This window comes from Astyanax mexicanus, chromosome 9, assembly GCF_023375975.1.
Source record: "Astyanax mexicanus isolate ESR-SI-001 chromosome 9, AstMex3_surface, whole genome shotgun sequence".
NCBI lineage: Eukaryota > Metazoa > Chordata > Actinopteri > Characiformes > Acestrorhamphidae > Astyanax > Astyanax mexicanus.
In genome coordinates, this window is record NC_064416.1 from 12,843,265 (window position 1) to 12,863,228 (window position 19,964).

A 19,964-nucleotide genomic window follows, 5' to 3' on the forward strand; every position below is an offset into this window, starting at 1 on the left:
TACTGGCCCATTTACAGCAGCTACTGGATCATATATAGCAAATATACATCATTTTATAGCACTAAATGAATCATTTATAGTTACTAAGTCATTACTACCATTCACTGAATATTTTTTAGAAGTTACTTCATAGCACTTAATACACAAGACCTCTCAGTGATTGTAGTATTTTGAGAATATTTGTATTATTGATCAGCCTCCTTAAATTGGTATCTATGAATAACATACAGATATGTAAATCATAGCGCCATCTTTCTTTAAACATAAATGAACAGTAATATGTACATATGGAAAACAAATGCATAGCACAGTGTATATCAACAGCATCTATCTGCATATATCTGTCTCAGGATGGATGACCCCTTCTGTCTATCGGCTCTGAGGTCTCCGTTTTACCCCTTGCCTGCAGGAGGCGGTCTGCCTCCACTTCATCCTTCTGCTGTGCATATGCACATCCCAGGAGTCCGTTACCCCGGCGACCTTAGCCATGCCTCGCTGTCCAGTCTGCAGTCTGAAAGGTAGACACACACACACAAGCACATACTCAAACTTACACACATCTGTATAGAAACACACAAGTTAAAATGCTGTTCCCCCGTTTCCTCTTCACAGGCTCCAGATGGAGGACGAGCTCCGCCAAAGAGAGAGGGAGCGAGAAAGGGAACGGGAGCGAGAAAAGGAACGGGAGCGGGAGGCTGAGCGAGAGAAGGAGCGCGAGAGGGAGAGGGAGCGAGAAAGAGAGAGGGAGAAAGAGCTTGAGCGAGAGAGGGAGAGAGAGAGGGAACGGGAGAGGGAGAGAGAGAGAGAGCGGGAGAGAGAGAGGGAGCTGGAGAGACAGAAGGAGCGAGCAGCTCGTGAGAAGGAACTCCAAGTGTCCAAGGCCATGGAGGGTCACTACCTGGCTGAGCTGCATGCACTGAGGAGCCAGGCTGAGGAGAGAGTTAAGCCTGGAGAGAGACTGACCCCCAACAGAGCTGGTAAGACATGTCCTACAGTGTCCAATTGTTAAGGTCCACTAGTCAAATCCTGCCCCATAACCCTTAAAGGTCACCTTCCGCGAAAATCCGATTTTTCTTGTTTTTTTGTGGAATACAGTAGGTCTCTCCGAGTTGAATGTGTACACCTGCACATTAAACTGTTTTGCAGCCCCCATTGTCTGCAGGAGCTAAGCAAAGAAATCCCCCCTCCCCCCTCCGAAAAACGGGTGAATTTTGAATTATCTTTCTGCCTACGTAGGCAGAAACTCACAGACCAGCCCACCTTGGCTCGAGAAACTCCCAGAGGCGGAGCTGAAGCGACGCAACATCACCGCTCATCAGTTAGGAGGTGGGAGGCAGTGAGCGGCAGAGCGGTGGAGGGGCGTCGCAGTGCTCCTAGCCAATCAGAGGAGAGATATTTGCATGCTGTTTGCATGTATGAATATTCATGAGCAAAGCTGGAATCCGGTCATTTTGGACACACCCCTAAAACAGTCCATTAAAAAAGAGCTATACAGAGACACCTGAGCACTTTTTTTTTACAAAAACGGCTCACATGTCATTCATTCATACTAGAGACCACAACTAGACATTTTAAAATGAAAGAAAAAACGACGGAAGGTGAGCTTTAAAAACAACAGTTAAAGAGCCCTCCTCATCTGGAAAACTCTAGATTCAAGATCAGGGTAGTAAATGTGAGGTTAAAACAAGACACTTAATTTAGACTAATTGTGATATCAGTCACATGTTAGAAATCTGTCCATAGACTACTTTCAATTTATTTCTGCTTTTTTATTCTTCCAGATAAAACCAAAGAGCCCACCCTTGCTGCTCCAAAACCAATCCAGCCTAACCTCCACCCTTCGCTAAGCTCCGCCCACCATCCAGTGCCCACTCACGGCATGTACCTCGTTCCTGGAGGCACTGGCCCTGGTCCTCTGACACCCGCCATGGCACTTCAGCGCGCCAATGAGGAGGAACGGTGGCAGGCACGGCAGAGGAAGCTACGGCAAGAGAAAGAAGACAGACAGTACCAGGTGTCAGAGTTCCGGCAGCAGGTACTAGAGAAGCATCTAGACATCGGAAGACCAGGCGAGGCAAACGAGTTACGGACAGAGGGACACAGGTATTGGGTGCTTATATTATCAACAGCTTAATATAAAGATAAACATAAAGTAAATTAATCTTTACAGTAGATTAGAATAATTTATAGTGAGTACAAAATAATTAATAGTAATTATAGTAATTAAATAATTTATAGTAGAAATTAAACTACCATCAGTTACATTTACATTAAATTGTAGCAGAAACTGTATTAGTTGTAAAGGTTACTAAAACACTATGCTAATTCTTTTTGATAGTTACTAAATCCTTACTCTCAAAGCTTCAAAAAATAGCCCTGATTTTAAAAGCTTAACAAATGATCAACATTGAGACTGGCCTAATCTGTGCTCAGAAAAGTGACTTCTAACATAATTTACCTTGATAATGATCTCACACTGTCATATCACCCACCCTCTACCCACACACACTTCTTATAAATGCCTGCAGAGATGGGTTTATTCTCCTGAGACGTTCCCTGATGTCTGTGGGCGTGGAAGCACTACCCCCATTTCCTTTTAGTCAGCGACACACTTTCCTCCGAGTGTGATGTTTCCTCTGTGCTGTAAATCAGCTGCTGGGATGTGACTGGAAAGACTCTGCAGTGCAGTGTTTAGCTGGAAGTCTGCCGCAAGCTTCTCTCAGACAGACCTTTTTACTCTTCGTCTGATGTCATCACTGCTGGGTGGCTGTTTGAAGTGTGTGTAGGTAGGATGAGAGGTAGAGAGAGATGAAGATAGTCTCTTTTTGATTTCTGCGTGAGTGTGATGTGACTGAGCTGACAGTTTGGGAGATTAACTATTTTGCGTTCCCAGTGGATTTTTTTTTGTGCTTATATTATTAAGTGCTAAATCACAGCATACATCATCATGAAAAAACTCATTTCCCCCACTCCCTTTCATATACTGTGTGTACACTATATTGTGCTTTATATTTTGTTATACTACCAGTGTCTACTCTGCAGTGAAATACCTTCTTTAGAATTTGATTAGCATCTACCAACAAAAGTGTAATTGTGGTCAGAATCACATCCCATCTACAAGCTCAATATTGTGCGGGGTTTGTAGACCTATATCCAGAGTTCTATTCTATTAGAAATACTTCTCTACAGGAACCATATTAAAAACTTGGTGTTTTTAAATACCACACAGTGGAGATTTTAAATTGAACTGATGGACAGAGAGGTGGTCTGTAAACCCTGCCCACGAATAAAGATAATTGGTGTATTTACCAAATCTATTAGAAAACTCTCTGTCGCTCTCAAAATTCCATTTCTGAAATACTGTACATAAATTGCAGGAGCCAGATAGCTGCTATCAAAATATGGGAGACACCCGGGTTTACTGGGAGAGGTGGGATGTCTGTCTAAGTCATTAATTTTGGAACACACCATTATTTCTGTCACACTTGGTCATCTGGGGAGGCCTGGACCTCACTAGTGGCCCAGAAGACAGAAGGTCAGCCACTCCTTAAGCTCTAATTCAGAGCTACGTCTGTGCACCCTGTTCAAAGCCGACCTTTCCTGCCTGTGAAACAGGAGCTGTGCGGCCTTGGCTTTTGTTGCATTAGAGAGGTCAGCTCTAATGAAGGCTTTCGAGCAATATGTGTATGCCTGTGTGTGTGTGTATGATCCAGACTGATAATTACAGTGCTCTAGTCGGTCCTGCCTGTGGGCCTGCAGATGTCTGATAGCCAGCTGGGCCAGAGGGGAGTACGCTCAGATCAGATTAGCTTATATGAGGGCTAGAGAGAGATTTAATGAGCCAGTTTTTTTTTTTTTTTTTTTACACTCAAGTGCTCTCAAGAAATGGAAAACGAGAAAGAAGGAAGAGAATTAGAGATAATATAACTAATTTCTGATCTATTTCTAATATCTTTTGATAGATCTTGAGGTTTCTGTTTGTGAAGTCTCTCCTGTCAGTGGAAGAATATGTCCTGCTCTAATAGCAGTCCCTGCAGTGGGAGATGAGCACACACTTCAAAGGCCTACAGCTGGAGCTGGAAATCACAGCACTGTGTGGTCTGAGCCCAGCAAATCCCCTCTATCCACAAAGCCCCAACTGCCCCGTGATTAGCCTACCTTTTTTTTTTTTTTTTTTACATATTCACTGTATACTATGCGTGTAAGAGAAAAGAGGAAAGAAATAACAGAAAGCCAGCCTCTGTATTTTAAAACAGAGATCTCTGTCTATACATTCCATGTGTGTCTATAATAACATGTACAGTAGAAAATTTGCCCCTATACAGTGCATGTGAAAATATTTTTTAAAACCCTTTCTAACAAATCCAAAATCCTGACTTCACTAACGCTCTTATTACTGAATGTAATCAAACCCTCATAGCAATGCTGGACAGTAGAGACACTTACTCCAACACAAACAAGATCTTTTTAATAAAACTGATTTAAGAGGAAATTATAAATGAGCAGATGCCCCAATACTTTCCCCAAATCTTTGAAAGCTATATATGGTTCAAAAAGGCAACATTTATGATGACCCATTTAATATTTTTCTGTATCTTTTTTCTCTCTCAATACAGGCCTCTGTCACACCATCTTGAACCCAGCAGCAGAGACCGAGAGCGAGACATCCACCCACATCTTGGAGCCCCACCCCCTCTCATCTCCCCCAAACCCCAGCACAGAGACCATGTCCCTCCCCCACCCACCACCCTCTGGAATCCCGCGTCACTCATCGAAACCTCCTCTGACTCGCGGCGCTCTCTCCACGACCCTCCAGGCCTTGGCCACTATGACCTCAGCCGACTCCATCCACCTCCAACCAAACCTGAGAGGCACTATATCTCTGATAAGCCCGACGATGGGTCTCGTAGAAAGGACGTGCTGGATAAGTACCCACCCATCCGTCCCACAGGCTTTTCTGAACCCAGCACCTTCCTAGCCGAGCTGGAGAAGTCCACTCAGACCTTCCTGAACCAGCAAAGGGCAACCCTGAGCCTCAGCAGCCAGTATGGAGACCTCAACAGCAGCTTGAAAAGCAGTGGGGCTCATAAGGGCCTCCAGATGCCACCACGGCCGAGCCCAGAGTCCGTGCTGGTGTATGATGAGTTCCTTCAGCAGCATCGGCGGCCCGTCAGCAAACTGGACCTGGAGGAGAAGAGGAGGAGAGAGGCCAGAGAGAAAGGTTGGTCAGCAATAGGTGCAACTTAAATGGTGTCCACAAATATTTGGAATATGGCATAGTTAAACATTTACATACATCATCAGTTTAGTTTGAATTCATTTACCTCATTAGTGCTAATTTAATTATATATTTTTCTAAGCCATGCACTTTTTAGTTATACATTTACCTAATTAGTGCTATTCTAATCATACAGTTACATAAGCAGCCTAATTTTAGTAGCAAATTAACATTAGTAATGCTATTATCTACAAACTATAATACAACTTGATACAAATTCATCACAGTTCTGTATGTATATATATATATATATAAAAATTTGTTTGTTTGTTTTTTTTGCCAATTTTGGACAAATATTTTCCCGTCAAATATTCCGTGCATCCCTAATCCAAAAATGTAAACATTTGACTGACCTCTAAATGATGTCCTCTACCCAATGAGAAATTCTGCAGAAGAACTCAGAAATGAGCTGTGGATTACACTGTTGTGTGCAGGTTATTACTATGAGCTGGACGAGTCCTATGATGAGAGTGATGAAGAGGAGGTGAGAGCTCATCTGAGGAGAGTAGCCGAGCAGCCTCCACTCAAACTGGACGACTCCACAGAGGTAATGCACTGCTGCACACACTGCACACCCACTTCAAAACACTTGGCACACTCCACTCGTAATAACTGAACTATCAATAATTAGTAACCCTAAGAGCAATGTCAAAAGAGGTCAAAAAATGTTGATTTTTTACTTTCATTCTCTCCCTGACTCACACACACAAACCCCTTAAAGAAGGTGGAGTTTTTGAGGATGTTTGGTCTGACCACTGTGTCACGGCGAGATGACCTGTTGGAGCAGAAGAGGAGAAAAAGGAGGAGGATGCTGAGGGAACGAAGCCCCACTCCTCCAGCCATAGCAAACAAGCGGCCAACTCCGCCAGCTGCCCTCAGCACCCGCTTCACACCCGAGGAGATGGACAACAGCCCAGAGCTGGAGGACAAAAAACGGTTCCTCACCATGTTCAGCCTCAATCATCTCACCATGCAGCAGAGGAAAGGTACTACCTGCACACAAGCAAATAAGCACACAATGCTGTCACAGAAATGGGCAATGTTTTACCACATATATTACATCAGGCCAATACAGCTTTGAGCCATAAAGTCATGTACACTAGTTTAAAAATGTGCCATGATTCCTTTTATGTTGCATTTCATATCACAAACTGAGCACAAGCTGCATTCTCACAATGTTGAAAGGGGTGCTACCCCGACATGCTTTACAGATGCTAAGATTTGTCCTCTATTGACCTCCTGAATACTGAGTATTTTAAGAGCCACAATACTAGTACAAAAAGTAAGAATGCTGGGTGTGTACAGCACGACAAATCCTATACAGAGTATTAGCATTTGCGTTCACATCCTTACATGAAGTTTGCGTTGAGTCTTAATTGCATTAAAAAAAAAATGTTTAAACGGCTATACCATAAAATATCATACCATAAAAACATTGTTCACATTGTATCAGTATAAAACTCTGATATAATATAATAAAACTGCTGGATTCAAGTGAAAAATATTACATATGCACATACAATGCCTTTAACAGTCATAACAGTGATGAGTGTATTTTCCTGAACGTACATGCATTATATTTTTGAAAATGTTAAACTAAAGTGCCATGAAATCATTCAAACATCAAGTATCATGCTGCGTCGCCCACCCTTAACATCCCATATGGAGATGCTTCCCTTTCTGAGGAGCTCAGAGCAAGCTGCTTTATCTTTACTTTAATCCCAGCAGATTTCATGAACAGTCTCTACATATGGCAGGAAGCCTCCTACACTCTCAGAAGGGGGCACTCACTGTGTATGGATGTGTCTGTGTGCTTTGATTATGATGGTTGTCAAAAACCTGGTGCTGCCTACAGCTTCTTTTGAAGCTCTCTCCTCCTCATAACACTCCCACCTCTCATCCCTGTGGCCTGTCCAGCTTCAGCTCTAATGGGTCCTACTTTTCTTTGCTCTTTCTATGACAGAAAATGAAAGAATGGTGGAGTTACTGCAAGCCATTAAACTGAAGAGTGTGACTTTAGACAATATCAGGCATAACCCCAACCCACTGTGCAAGAGCCCCTCAGCCCATCACTCTGGTAAGGATTACAAACACGTACAGGCTTTCTAATTACATATAGCCCATAGATCATATCAAACCCTGTTACCCGCTGTTGTAGACACTCATAACCCTGATTGATAAAGCCAGATGACAGTGCAAAAAAACTCTCCAAACTGAGGAAGCAGCATCTTGGGACAAACCAAGACAATTTTTAAAAACACATAACTAACAAATAGTATAAACACCACATACATCCAATGTGTTACATGGGTATACGGATACAATCATTGATACACTTGTAGTGATGGTGATAATAATAATAATAATAATAATAAGAAGAAGAAGAAGAAGAAGAAGAAGAATACTTTAACAACAGTTGAAAGATTAATTGTTAGATTAATTAACTGATTGAGTTTTTTTTTTTTACAGAGAAACTTTTGTAATAATATTGGTGAAAATTCAATAAGTTCAGTTTGAGTTTGTGAACTATAGAGCTGTTCTTTTAATTGTAACTGGTTGACAGCATGAGGTTCAACAAGCTGCTGTTGTTGGTGTGTTCGACATACCTGTAGCCTTCATTGCTCATTTACTGCCAGCACAATGTCCCACTGAGACACAGTTCTAACACACCCTGCCATCTGTGGGGTGCTACAGCAGCATCAATTCCCTGGGTCTTGCTTTTTTTTTTTTTTAAGCTGTTGATGTGAAAGAGAAATAAAACTGGCAAATGTTGATATGCTCACAGTAGCTCATAATTAAGGATTGCTGGTTGTTGTGTTGGATTGGAAATAAACATATCAAGTATAAGGGTGCTAATTCTTTTTTAACATCCTGAAACTCACAAACCATCACACATTCACATTTAGAGCTCAGAGCTGCTCACTGTCAAATCAGTGCAGTGTCATCAGTGTTGTGGAGCCAGATGGTGTGTTGTGTGGAGGAACGGTGACAGCTCCAGATGTTCAAAGCTGAATGAGAGCTTCTAACACTTCATTAAGAGCACTCATCTCTCAGACAGAAAAGTAGTGGCAATTAATATTTTGGGATTTAAATGCTCTTTAAACTGTTTAGACATTTATTTAACAACTATATATTTGTTTTAAGAAATAGAGATTGTATGATTGCAATTGTTTATAATCAATGGCATTTGTCAGATTTGATGAGGTTATTGTGGTGGGTCAGTACCTTTTGCAGTATAAAATACAAGCATAATTGGACAAATCTGTCACCAAAGCCAATAAAACAGATTGTTACGACAACCCACCAAAAGTATGTTGAAATAATTAAGAAAACAATCAGTTACTTCTTCCTGATTAAATGTTGCACAATGTCTTCTTTTCCAGATTCATCTTCGTCGCCATCTCCTGGCCGAACCAGCGATCCAGTCAGTGCCAGGCCCCCCAGTCCCCCAGCCATTGGGCATTCGCTTCCAGCTGACCCCTCTACAACTCCAGACCATCTCAGGCCTCTCCCTGATCCACTCAGAGCCAAGGAGCCTCCCCTGCCTCTTTCTTACCCAGACAAAGGCAGAGGTAACGAAACAGCCCCTGGCAAGAAGCCCTCGAGCCTGCTGAACAGCATGCGGCCGCCTCTGCACCCCAAAGACGGCTCGGGCAGTCTGAACGGCAGGACTAAGCCATGGGAGAGCTTCACTGCGGAGGAGTTCGCTCAGCAGTTCCACGAGTCAGTGCTGCAGTCTACTCAAAAAGCCCTGCAGAAGCACAAAGGTAGGCGGCTCCAATTTTACACTCTGGCTTACAGCTCTGTAGGGAAGCTCGTCAGGTTGTCACAGTAGGAAGCTGATTCAAGAAACTCTGGAGGTGCTAGAGAAACATCTAGAGAACTACAGATGTGAAATCACTCCTTAGTTGGGGCTAGGAAGGCTGTTTTGAGATACAGATTGGGTTTCTTCTTTCCAAGCAAAGTATAAAATAATTTAAGTTTCTCTCACACAGTTAGAGGTGCACAATATATCGTTTTAGAATTGCAATTAAATCGCAGTTCAATTCAGATAATAAGCTAAGCGATAAAAGTGTGGGATCTAATCTAATTAATCTGATATTTTTATTTATGTCTGAGGCAACTTTATGTTAATCACTGCTAATGTGCATTATGCGGCGCAAAGATTGTCGTGCCCACAAAAAAAGAAAAAAAACGCACATTAGCACATAATATTCTGGGAAAAAAAACAAGATTCGAATAAATATTACAATATATAATACATTGAATTTGTCATTATTATGATCGTTAATTATTTGACCAAAAAGAAAAATTATGTGCAGCCTTCTGCATGTAGCTTTTTTTTCTCCAACAAGCCTATCAGCTTTCCTGAAATGTAAGTGTAGGCTTTTAAGGCCTAGCCAAGGGTTTGTAATGGTAGGAGATTCTTTCTAACAGTACAACAAATACACATTGAGAGGAACCAGGTTCAGAAATGGAAGCTATTCTCCTCTCAGTGACTACAGAGAATTCTCCTCTGGATGACCACAGAAAGCAGCATTTCAATAGAGTTATGAAAATTCTGAATAAATAAATGTATTCATACTAAACAGAAGCATTTAGGTCAAACAGAGACAAGATGCAAAAGGAAGTATGGCTACTGTTATTAATCATCTGATGATCTGATGGACTTTCTAATGGGTTAAGTATGTTGGCTGTGAGAGCTTGTTAGGAAATCAAATTTACTTAGATGTACAATGTCTAAAAATGGTTTAAGCATCAGTTTAAGCTAACAAACACTCATCATCCCTCCTTCCCTCCACCAGGTGGCTCCTCAGCCATCTCTGAGCCAAACCACACAGTGGACTCCTTAGTGCACTACAACATTCCGGAGCTCCAGAGCGGTCCAGGTCGTACCACACATCCTCACATACACTCTGCACAACAGCCCAATGGCCAGCACTGCCCACCCGGACCCCGCCGTGACGGGACAACGCTGACCACAAGGCCCGAGCTATCTGCTGAGGAGGACTCGGAAGAAGGAGAAGATGAGGAAGAGGAGGAGGAAGAAGAGGCTCCAGGGTCAAGGTGGCATGGGATTGAGGCTATCTTTGAAGCTTATCAGGAATATGCTGAGGGTAAGTTGGGTTTATGAGGACTTTGAGAGAAAATCATATTCAAAAAGATTTTTTTTTTTTTTAAACACAGAAAAAAAATATTGAAAGAAACAGTCCTGAAACCTTTACCACAGGAATATATGTAGTAATTATCTAAAAAATCTAATCTAAATATAAATCTACTCTATTTACGGGTTTTAATGATTTTAAATGCACCAGCCATACTACATGTCCAAATATTTGTGGATACTCCTAATAAATTAATACATTCAGATACTGACAGGTTGCACCTATTGCTAGATGGTAATCATCCAACATCCTTACCTTACTCAGACTCTTGTTGCTAAATGCAATCAGATATTCGCAGCAATGTTCCAAAATCTATTAAAAAGTTTATTTTTGATAATGAATGTGCAAAAAACATAATAAAAAAATATTATGAAGTCACTCTTAAAAGCATTTATTTGATTACATTACGTTTTGTTAGTACATTAGTATCTTAGTAAGTTGCTGGTTAAGAAATAGACAAACATTTAATTTTTTTTTGTTCCTACATGAAACTAATATATACTTAATAATAACTTATTCATTTTGTTGCAGTAGTTATTTTATAATGTTTTGCCATATCAAGAATATCACAAAAAATCCTTAAAATATTGTCATATATTGCCCACCTCTACCACCTTTTTTTAAACAATGAGCAAGTAGTTTTACCAATACTTCTAATATTTCTCCTTTTGAGACTAGTTGCATTTTGTTTTTTTTAGACATTTGAACTTTTGTTAGTAATTGTATGTCAGTATTTGTAATTTAAATCTACTTATTACTCATTGTGTGATGCTTTATGCCATTAAAATTGTGTCTCTCTCCTTGTCTAATTATCTCCCTCCCTCTCTCTTTAAGAGCAAAGTATTGAGCGTGAGGTGTTGCACACTCAGTGCAGGAGGCTTGAGGCCCAACACTTCAACCTCAGCCTGACTGCTGAACAGCTCTCTCTCTCTATGGGGGTAAGTGTACACATCTTCTACACATTTACACTTGCGCATACTTTCTCTGCATGTCTGCTCTCACTTCCCACCTCACTGCGAGTGCTTAGTGGCTTAATCCCATTTCCCCCTTCGGCCACATTAAATCCTCTTTGTGAATAGTCTGCCTCTCCACCAAATCCATCCTCTGCTTTCGCCACACAAGCTGCTTAGATGTTTCTCACTCAACCAGCAAATGGAACTAGTTAGGTCTTCATTCAATAAGGGCTTGACTATCATCCAGATTATTTAAAATGTATAATGGAAGAGTCTTTTTTGTGACATCACTGTTCTATATGTAAATAAGCTTAAAGCCAAACATCTTTGCACAGAAAACACTACATCTTTTACTTGTGATTTATGTTCACCTGCTAATAGTTTCCATTCCTAACTGTTCATGTGCTTGCAGGAGCTGATGGCTCAGAAGCAGAAGCTAGCAACCGAAAGGGAGAAGCTACAGGCCGAACTGGAGCACTTCAAGAAGTGCCTGACCCTACCACAATCTCCCTGGTCCAGGGCTCACTTCAAGGGCTATCCTCCCAGGTGACATCTCCACTGCGCCAGCCAACCCTTCCCGAACCCCCCATTCCCCTAGAAAGCCCGGACTCCATCCCCTTTGGGTCCTCCATCGTGAGAGCAGAACCTGCTGCCCACTGTCCTTGGAGACAGGTGAAGAGATGGTGCACTGTGGTCACACTGAGAAGGATAAATGCTGATTGATATATATATTTTTTTTTTATAAAAAAGGCCAAGCTCCAAATTGTGCCATGAGCAAAAGACTGATGCCACCCACCAACATCCATCCCCTCCAGGTTGGATTGTCTTTCAGCACCATCAGTAAACAACTACACACACAGACTACAAGGTACATAGCAGTAGGCAAAGCCCACCTGTCACAAAGTCAAAGCAGAGTTAAAGCTTTAGACACAGCCCAGATGCTATGAGCAAACTGAATGGTCCTAATGAAGGGGACCTAAATATACAATATCAACTCCCAAACCGTTTCTATCAGCATATGGCAGCCACCAAATCCTTCACCATCTCACCTGGAGGTCCAAGGAGCTTTCAACTGGAAATGCACTTAAAAAGACAAAGAAAAAGCAGAAGAACTACCTGGAGGTACTGTGTTCTAACAAGGAACTCCTTTCAAACTAGGGAAGAACTTAATAATAATAAAAAAAAAAATGCACATTTTGTGAAAAAAAAATGGAAAAATGTTTTATTCAAGATAGATGATTGAGAATAAAGTTTTTAAAGAGGTGCTTCAGCCTTGTATTGTAAATATCCAAACAAAACGAAAAAAGAATTTTGTATGTTTTTATTACTTAAATACAGTAATTGTTATTTGACAAAAAAAAGCCTGCCATTTTTTTTATATGCTTGTGCTTTTAAAATAGGGCGTAAAGCTGAAGCCTTGCTTTTAGTGTTTGTATTGCTGCTGGTCAGGATAAAGAAGGAAGTACAGGCCCTATGCCCTCCTCCTGTGTGAATGTGTGTGTGTATGGATGTATGTATGTACGTTCATTATGTCACAGTAGCATCAATGAAAAAGCTAGATCCACCCTACTCCAACACCACCACTCACAGACTCTTAGAACCATGTCTGACCTTCTGAACTGAGCTTTTCTCTTATTTTAAGCCAACAAACATGAACATCTCTGGCAGATTACCATTATTTTCCCCCAACAGTTACATGTATTATATTCGATTCAAGCAAATTATAAGCTACTGAAGCACATATGCTACCATTCAAATGTCTGGAAAAACAAAAGTCAATATTATTGCCATTTTTTTGTACCAACTATACAGATACATGGTTCTGTTATAATGCTACCACCCTACAATTTAGATATGGCAGTTTCCACTTGTTATATATTGTATTTAAATGCAGAGAGTTTACTTTAAATGCATACAGGAAATGAATAAAAAACAGTAACCTACGCAGTCTTCCTAGCTATACGCAACTAGAATTAAATCACATAATTTGAAGTTCACACAGATAAAGTTTGCTGCAGATCATTTCAATATAACTGAAACACGAGTAGACATTGAGAAGTAATAAACATCACAAAAATTTAGAATTTAAAAGAATTAACTGAGTGTAACAAAACAACATTGTTTAAAAATGTATTATTTTGAATTATTGTCTTTTCATATCTGAAATTATGATAAACAACTGCTGGATTCACAATTTGTCAGTCTTTCCTTTTTTTTGGCAAATTATATCTTGACAGTAAGTGTGTATAGTGGGTAGCACTGTGCCATGGACAAGAAATGCATAACATGATTTAAATGTCACTCTAATGTAATAGTTACTGAGGAAAATTTAAACACTGAATAAAAACACTTGGTGACTTGTTTATATTTATACTGTCTCTGCACCATGATTAGTGGCTCTAAACTTTTGAATGCAGAGAAACACATCTGATGAGATCTCAGTGAGTGCCAAAGGTACCCACCCAACCACAGATACAAGAAAATGTTATGCCAAATGTTTAATAGTGCTTATCTAAAATCTAAATATTAAACTAAAGTGTCAAATATTAAATAAATAAATAAAACTTTAAAAATATAATTTTGCCAACATTTCTCTCCTTTCCAATACTGGTAATCTAGAGTCAGCAATCACCTTGACTCTTTTAAATCCAGTCCACTCAATATTTATGCCTCCCCCTTCAGTTTCAGGTGTTTGAATGCTTCCTGAACTAGTGTGTCTATCATCTCCTCTCAGAAGGTCTATATATACACACACGTCTGTTTCGCCTTGCCCAGTGAATGCCATCTGAAGCATTTGTCCCGTCAGCATTAGGCCAAAAATGTCAGCAGCGTCTTTAATATATCCACAGACTGGCAGTTTACAGTTAAAGCATTACTCAAATTCAGCCCAGGCCTGCATGATATTCTACTTGATTATAAAGGCTGTGCTTTATAACTGGACCCCTCAACCCATCCCTGGGTTTGTGTCACTCGCGTGCTCAGAGGCCCGCAGGATGGGCAGGTTTCAAAGGTGGTTCCATGTTTACAAACCCAAGGCTGGCCCTAAAGAACGTGTGTATGTGTATGTGTATGTATGTGTGTATGTATGTGTGTGTGTGTGTGTGTCTGCTTCAGCGAGCACTACCACTGCCTGTCCAAGAGCAGGGAACCGCCCTCTCTCCCTCGCCCAACTCTCACGCACGCACACGCAATAGCCCCCGAATTCAATGGAGGATGTCTAGATGCTGTGAAATCATGTTTTTAAGAAAAACGTACTTGTTTGAATTCAATGTAATGTAATATATTCTTTGTTGAATGTAGTAATTAGGTATTTATGAATATATTGCTGTAATTTCAGACAAAAAAAATAAAATATTTCAAAAATGAACAGTGTTTTCGCGTTCTAATGAATGCAGTGTTCTGTTTTATTTAAATTGAATGGATGTCATTTTAAACTGTTTTTATTTGTCAGCTAAAAACCACTACATAAATACTTTGTTTAAACGATGTAGGCTAAAATGTAATGTAATAATAAAAGTACATTTAAATTACCTACATTAATGCTTATACAGTGCTTATACTTTACAGTTACATAGCTCATTGCAGATTTTATTTTGTTTGTGTTGACATTTTCTAAAAAAATAAACTATGTACATACATTTTTTTTCCATGCACAAATTCAGTGCATCTGTAATTTTTTTAAAGGAACTTTGATGGCACCTGCTGTTTTTAAGTGGAACTGCGCCAACAGCTCTTCTTAAAGCTCACCTTCCGTCGTTTTTTCTTTCATTTTAAAATGTCTAGTTGTGGTCTCTAGTATGAATGAATGACATGTGAGCCGTTTTTGTAAAAAAAAGTGCTCAGGTGTCTCTGTATAGCTCTTTTTTAATGGACTGTTTTAGGGGTGTGTCCAAAATGACCGGATTCCAGCTTTGCTCATGAATATTCATACATGCAAACAGCATGCAAATATCTCTCCTCTGATTGGCTAGGAGCACTGCGACGCCCCTCCACCGCTCTGCCGCTCACTGCCTCCCACCTCCTAACTGATGAGCGGTGATGTTGCGTCGCTTCAGCTCCGCCTCTGGGAGTTTCTCGAGCCAAGGTGGGCTGGTCTGTGAGTTTCTGCCTAAGTAGGCAGAAAGATAATTCAAAATTCACCCGTTTTTCGGAGGGGGGGAGGGGGGATTTCTTTGCTTAGCTCCTGCAGACAATGGGGGCTGCAAAACAGTTTAATGTGCAGGTGTACACATTCAACTCGGAGAGACCTACTGTATTCCACAAAAAACAAGAAAAATCGGATTTTCGCGGAAGGTGAGCTTTAACGAGTTACCAACTGGTCAGAACTGTCATAGCTTACAAAAGAGCTTAAGTACAAGAAATAGAAATTTTAATTCTTATGTACAAGGTTATAGGGAAGTTCTTAGTCTTAAAAACATTTTGGGAAATGCATCCCAGATGCATAAAAATAGCACAATAAAAGTAAAATACATAATTCAGATATTCAGGTTGTAATTCTGGGTTAAACCCAATATATTTTTAAACATTAAATTGTGGTCTATACCCAATATAAAGTCTTATTAAAGAAAATATATATATAAAATGTCACCACTGATGTCTTAAACACTTTCCATAGTATGTGTAAATTATTAAATTATTTTATAAATTATAAATTAAAATATTAAATGCAAATTTTAATACTGTGATTGGATGTGTAATGGGATGGCAAAATCTGGTTGTATGTAAATCATAATTCAGAGTCCTATAAAATATGAAAATTAAATTTTCATTAACCAATTATCCAATTAACACCACTTATCCAATAACACCACTGGACACCAAATTCATTATAGTGTTTATGTATGTTCTAAGTATTAATACTGTAATTTGAATTAATAGGATGACACCAGATTTTGGAGTCTTCTCCTGAAGGCTTACGCTACTTCCCGGCCACTGCACTCGTCGCCTCGCTTTGCGAAACATTCACACAAAGCAATCCAGGCTGTTCTCATACAGAGTTCCCCAATGGTGGAACAAACTACCTTCTACTACCAGATCAGGAGAATCTCTCACTATCTTTAAGAGACTCCTGAAGACAGAGCTCTTCAATAAGGACTAACTCTCTTAACACCTCTAACACACTAACTACTTCTAACCTCATTTCCTTCTTCCCCTCCTTCACTCCTCTATCCCATTATTACCTTTTGACCTCCTTTAGGCCTTATCTAAAGATGTTTTTATCTTTAGCTTCTATTACTTTTGTATTTCACTATTGTAAGTCACTTTGGACAAAAGCGTCTGCCAAATGTAATATAATGCAATGTAATGTAATGTAATCCAACAAAGCATGAAATCAAACATTTATCAGATGACACCACAAGTGTACACTTTCCATAGTATTTATGATATTCATAAACAGTGATGTCAGTAATGTGTTACTTTAATCTGACCCTTTTTTTCAGTAACGAGTAATCTAACGCATTACTATTTCCAATCCAGTGATCAGATGTCTGACCTACGCAACACACACACACACCACACAGCGACACAAACGAATCCATAGAGGCAGGCGAGAGAAGCGCGTTTTGTAGCTGGAAATATAGCCACTATTTTGAGTTAGTATCAGCTAAGGGTTCCAATACACTCTGTGCTGGCAACAAAGTGTCTAGAAAAAATAGAAGGTTCTGTTAATGAGGTACAACCATTGGTTTACAACAGGTTCAATGTTCAGTGTCAAATATGCCCGGTCAAGAAAGACTTTCTTTATTTTGTATTTTATATAAAAACACGTATTTATGTTAAGTGAAATCAAGAAAGACCAGATTTTATTTTTTTTTTAGGAAATAATTCAACTTTAAATGTCTAGACATTATTGCGGTTAACAATGCATTTTCCAATAAAGGGAATATTGGCAAAACTGGTTATAATTTTTATGTTAAGGCGGCAGGAGGTGGTGTCTGCAGCTGCTGAAAGTAACTAATAAAGTAACTTAGTTACATTTAAAATCAAGTAATCCATAAAGTAACAAAGTTACTTTTTAAAGGAGTAATCAGTAATCGGATTACTTTTTCAAAGTACTATACCATCACTGTTTATGAATAACCATTTTTTTTAAATGTCAAATTTTATATGTTTTAAATTATTTTGCTGTACCATTTTGGAGTATTAAGAAAGCAAACTTACGACAAGCATCTACCTGGTTACCTGAAGACTAGAATTTGGAGGTCTATAAAACAAGAAAATTAAAAAAGTTATCAAACATAATACTGTAATGTTTAAAAACACCTTCTTAAATTTCTTAATTCTAGCTACTAGAATAAAAAAACACTATTTTACACACAATTAACCTAAGGAGTAATGCACATTGTATGACTTTAAAAATCAATCCAACAAATAATGCTGTGATTTTTTTTTGACTCTTAACATAGCATGTAATTTAAATTGAATGAATGGTCAAATTTCTGGAAAAATCCTAAACAAAACCAAACATTGGTGAAATTGCCCTTTTGGTCTAAGCCTTAGGGCATTTTCTCCACATTTTCTTTCATTCATTCATTCATTCATTCATTCATTCATTCATTCATTCATTCATTGATAGATAGATAGATAGATAGATAGATAGATAGATAGATAGATAGATACTTTATTAATCCCCAATGGGGAAATTCATTTGTCCAACAGCACACAAATAACAACAACAAAAAAAACAAAAACACACAAAAAACATACACGACAGAGAAAAGACTGTCAGACATACACTATACTGTTAAAATCCTGAACAAATATTGTTTTGTTCCATAATGACAGTGAATATAGCACGTAATAAAATAGAATGAACGGCTAAATAGTTTTTGTGGAGGAACACTAACCTATGTGGGTCTTGTCACATTCTGTGATCATTAAAGGTCTGCAGCAATTTATTTAAAATGGGTGCATTCTGGTGACCTAGTTTAACTTCCTACTATGACTTTGTGCCTTCCACATCTTTATTTGGCATATCATCTCTCTTGTTGTGTAATGGCATTTCTAAGAGATTTGTGTTGAAGTGGTGAACTAAAGCCATGTTATTTTTGTTACCATTTCTAAAGTATTTATTTACCTATGTTTTTTTTAATGTCAAAGCAAAACTATGCCAATTAACAAAATTAACAAAATTAACAAAATAGGAGAAAAAATAAGTTACAGTAGTGAGGTAGTTGTACTCTTTTACTATAAGTAACATATCTGCTCTTTCTAATATATTGTAAATATTACATCCTGGTATGAGTTTTTTCCTTCATATTTTTCTTATGTATTTCTATTTTTGTGTGTACTTCCGTGTTTCTGAAACAGTTCTTATATTATGTTATTTTATTAACTCATTTTATCTGCATTCTATTTAAGCTTAAATGAACCTTGTACCGCTAATCTGTGGTTTTCCTTCTTATATATTTGCAGTGTTTTGCTGACATGCGGCTTTTCACAATTGAAATGTAACTGCAGCAAACATTTAAGGTGGAACGGAAATCCGAATAAGAACGTTAACGCAATTATACTGCATATTCCAGTGTATTTAGTGTGTAAACAGCCCTGACACGACTCAAATCTAGATTTAAATGTTTGCTACGAAGCACACGCAGCGTCCTAACTAATAAATAAGTTCTAAACAGGTCTCAACTTCGGTTTAGGTTGTGCCGTGCTGCCTCATGAACCAATGAGATAGCTGACGCTAGCGTTAGATATTAGGGCTAGCATTAGCTTTAGCTACTTAGCTAGCTATATATCCACCACTGTGTAATGTGGACACTTGTAATCATTAAAACAGCGCATAATATATACTTTATACCGTTTAAATAACACATGATTCAGCTGCAAGACAATCTCCGCAAACGCTGGCTAGCGTTAGCTAAGCTATCTAAATAGAACTTGGGTTCGTTTGAGTAGGTTCTCGTTAGCTAGCTGGCTAAGTGAACTCACTAGGCGGCGCTAGCTTGTTGGCATTGCGAAAATTGGCCCATATTAAGTTCTCCCATAACTGTATATCTTTTAACATCGAATTCCATAAACTTTAAACACATAAATCCACCCATAACGAGACATAAAACCTTATCTTACCGTGTAACTGCAGTTATTATCCCCAGAAACGCGAAATCTCCTCAGAAGCAAGTTGGTGAAAATGGATAGCGTTTGCGCGGGAAAAGCTGTTTGCACATGCGCAGTTAGGATCCAATTTGGTTATGATAAATTAATTTACTTATATTTTCTTAGTTTTTTTAAGCATTATTTATTTTTATTTTTACCCTTTTGCATTCTACCTTTTTATTTTATGCTATTTTTGGCCTTTTTTTTATTTATATTCTGTATGTATTTTATTTATTTTTTAATTACTGTTTTACCTATTTATTTTATCTCTACCATTTACTTTACTTTCTTCCTAATCTTAGTGTTCATTTTAGCTACTTACTTTTTTAGTCTATTTTTAATTGTTTTATTTTTCTATTATTAAAAAAAAAGATTTCTTTGATTGCTTTAAATCTTAGGCCGTCCACATCTTTACTTACAAAAGCTGCCAGTGGGAAAACCTGTAAAGAACTCTTTGTTGGCAGTGAT

General features: G+C 38.9%; 1 protein-coding gene and 1 long non-coding RNA gene across 11 annotated transcripts in view; one reads left to right on the forward strand and one right to left on the reverse strand.

Annotated features, from left to right (window-relative positions):
* Positions 1-14,763, forward strand: part of gse1b (Gse1 coiled-coil protein b) — a 332,945-nt gene extending 318,182 nt beyond the window's left edge. For 9 of the 10 annotated variants that reach the window (XM_007244000.4, XM_007244001.4, XM_049483699.1 and 6 more), the window contains 11 exons: positions 351-518; positions 613-977; positions 1,782-2,103; positions 4,617-5,221; positions 5,713-5,825; positions 6,000-6,264; positions 7,242-7,355; positions 8,662-9,045; positions 10,084-10,395; positions 11,278-11,381; positions 11,809-14,763. In XM_007244000.4, coding sequence (XP_007244062.4) covers positions 351-518; positions 613-977; positions 1,782-2,103; positions 4,617-5,221; positions 5,713-5,825; positions 6,000-6,264; positions 7,242-7,355; positions 8,662-9,045; positions 10,084-10,395; positions 11,278-11,381; positions 11,809-11,946 — 2,890 coding nt within the window. In that variant the 3' untranslated portion in view covers positions 11,947-14,763. The remainder of the gene's footprint in view (positions 1-350; positions 519-612; positions 978-1,781; positions 2,104-4,616; positions 5,222-5,712; positions 5,826-5,999; positions 6,265-7,241; positions 7,356-8,661; positions 9,046-10,083; positions 10,396-11,277; positions 11,382-11,808) is intronic. The other variant, XM_015604469.3, reaches the window with a different exon arrangement.
* Positions 397-19,563, reverse strand: LOC111194756 (uncharacterized). Its single transcript, XR_007440744.1, has 6 exons — positions 19,470-19,563; positions 7,118-7,232; positions 5,632-6,271; positions 4,937-5,184; positions 1,886-1,981; positions 397-511 (listed from the first exon to the last, which is right to left on the reverse strand). It is a non-coding gene; the product is annotated as an uncharacterized LOC111194756 (long non-coding RNA).
* Positions 19,564-19,964: the final 401 nt, after the last annotated feature.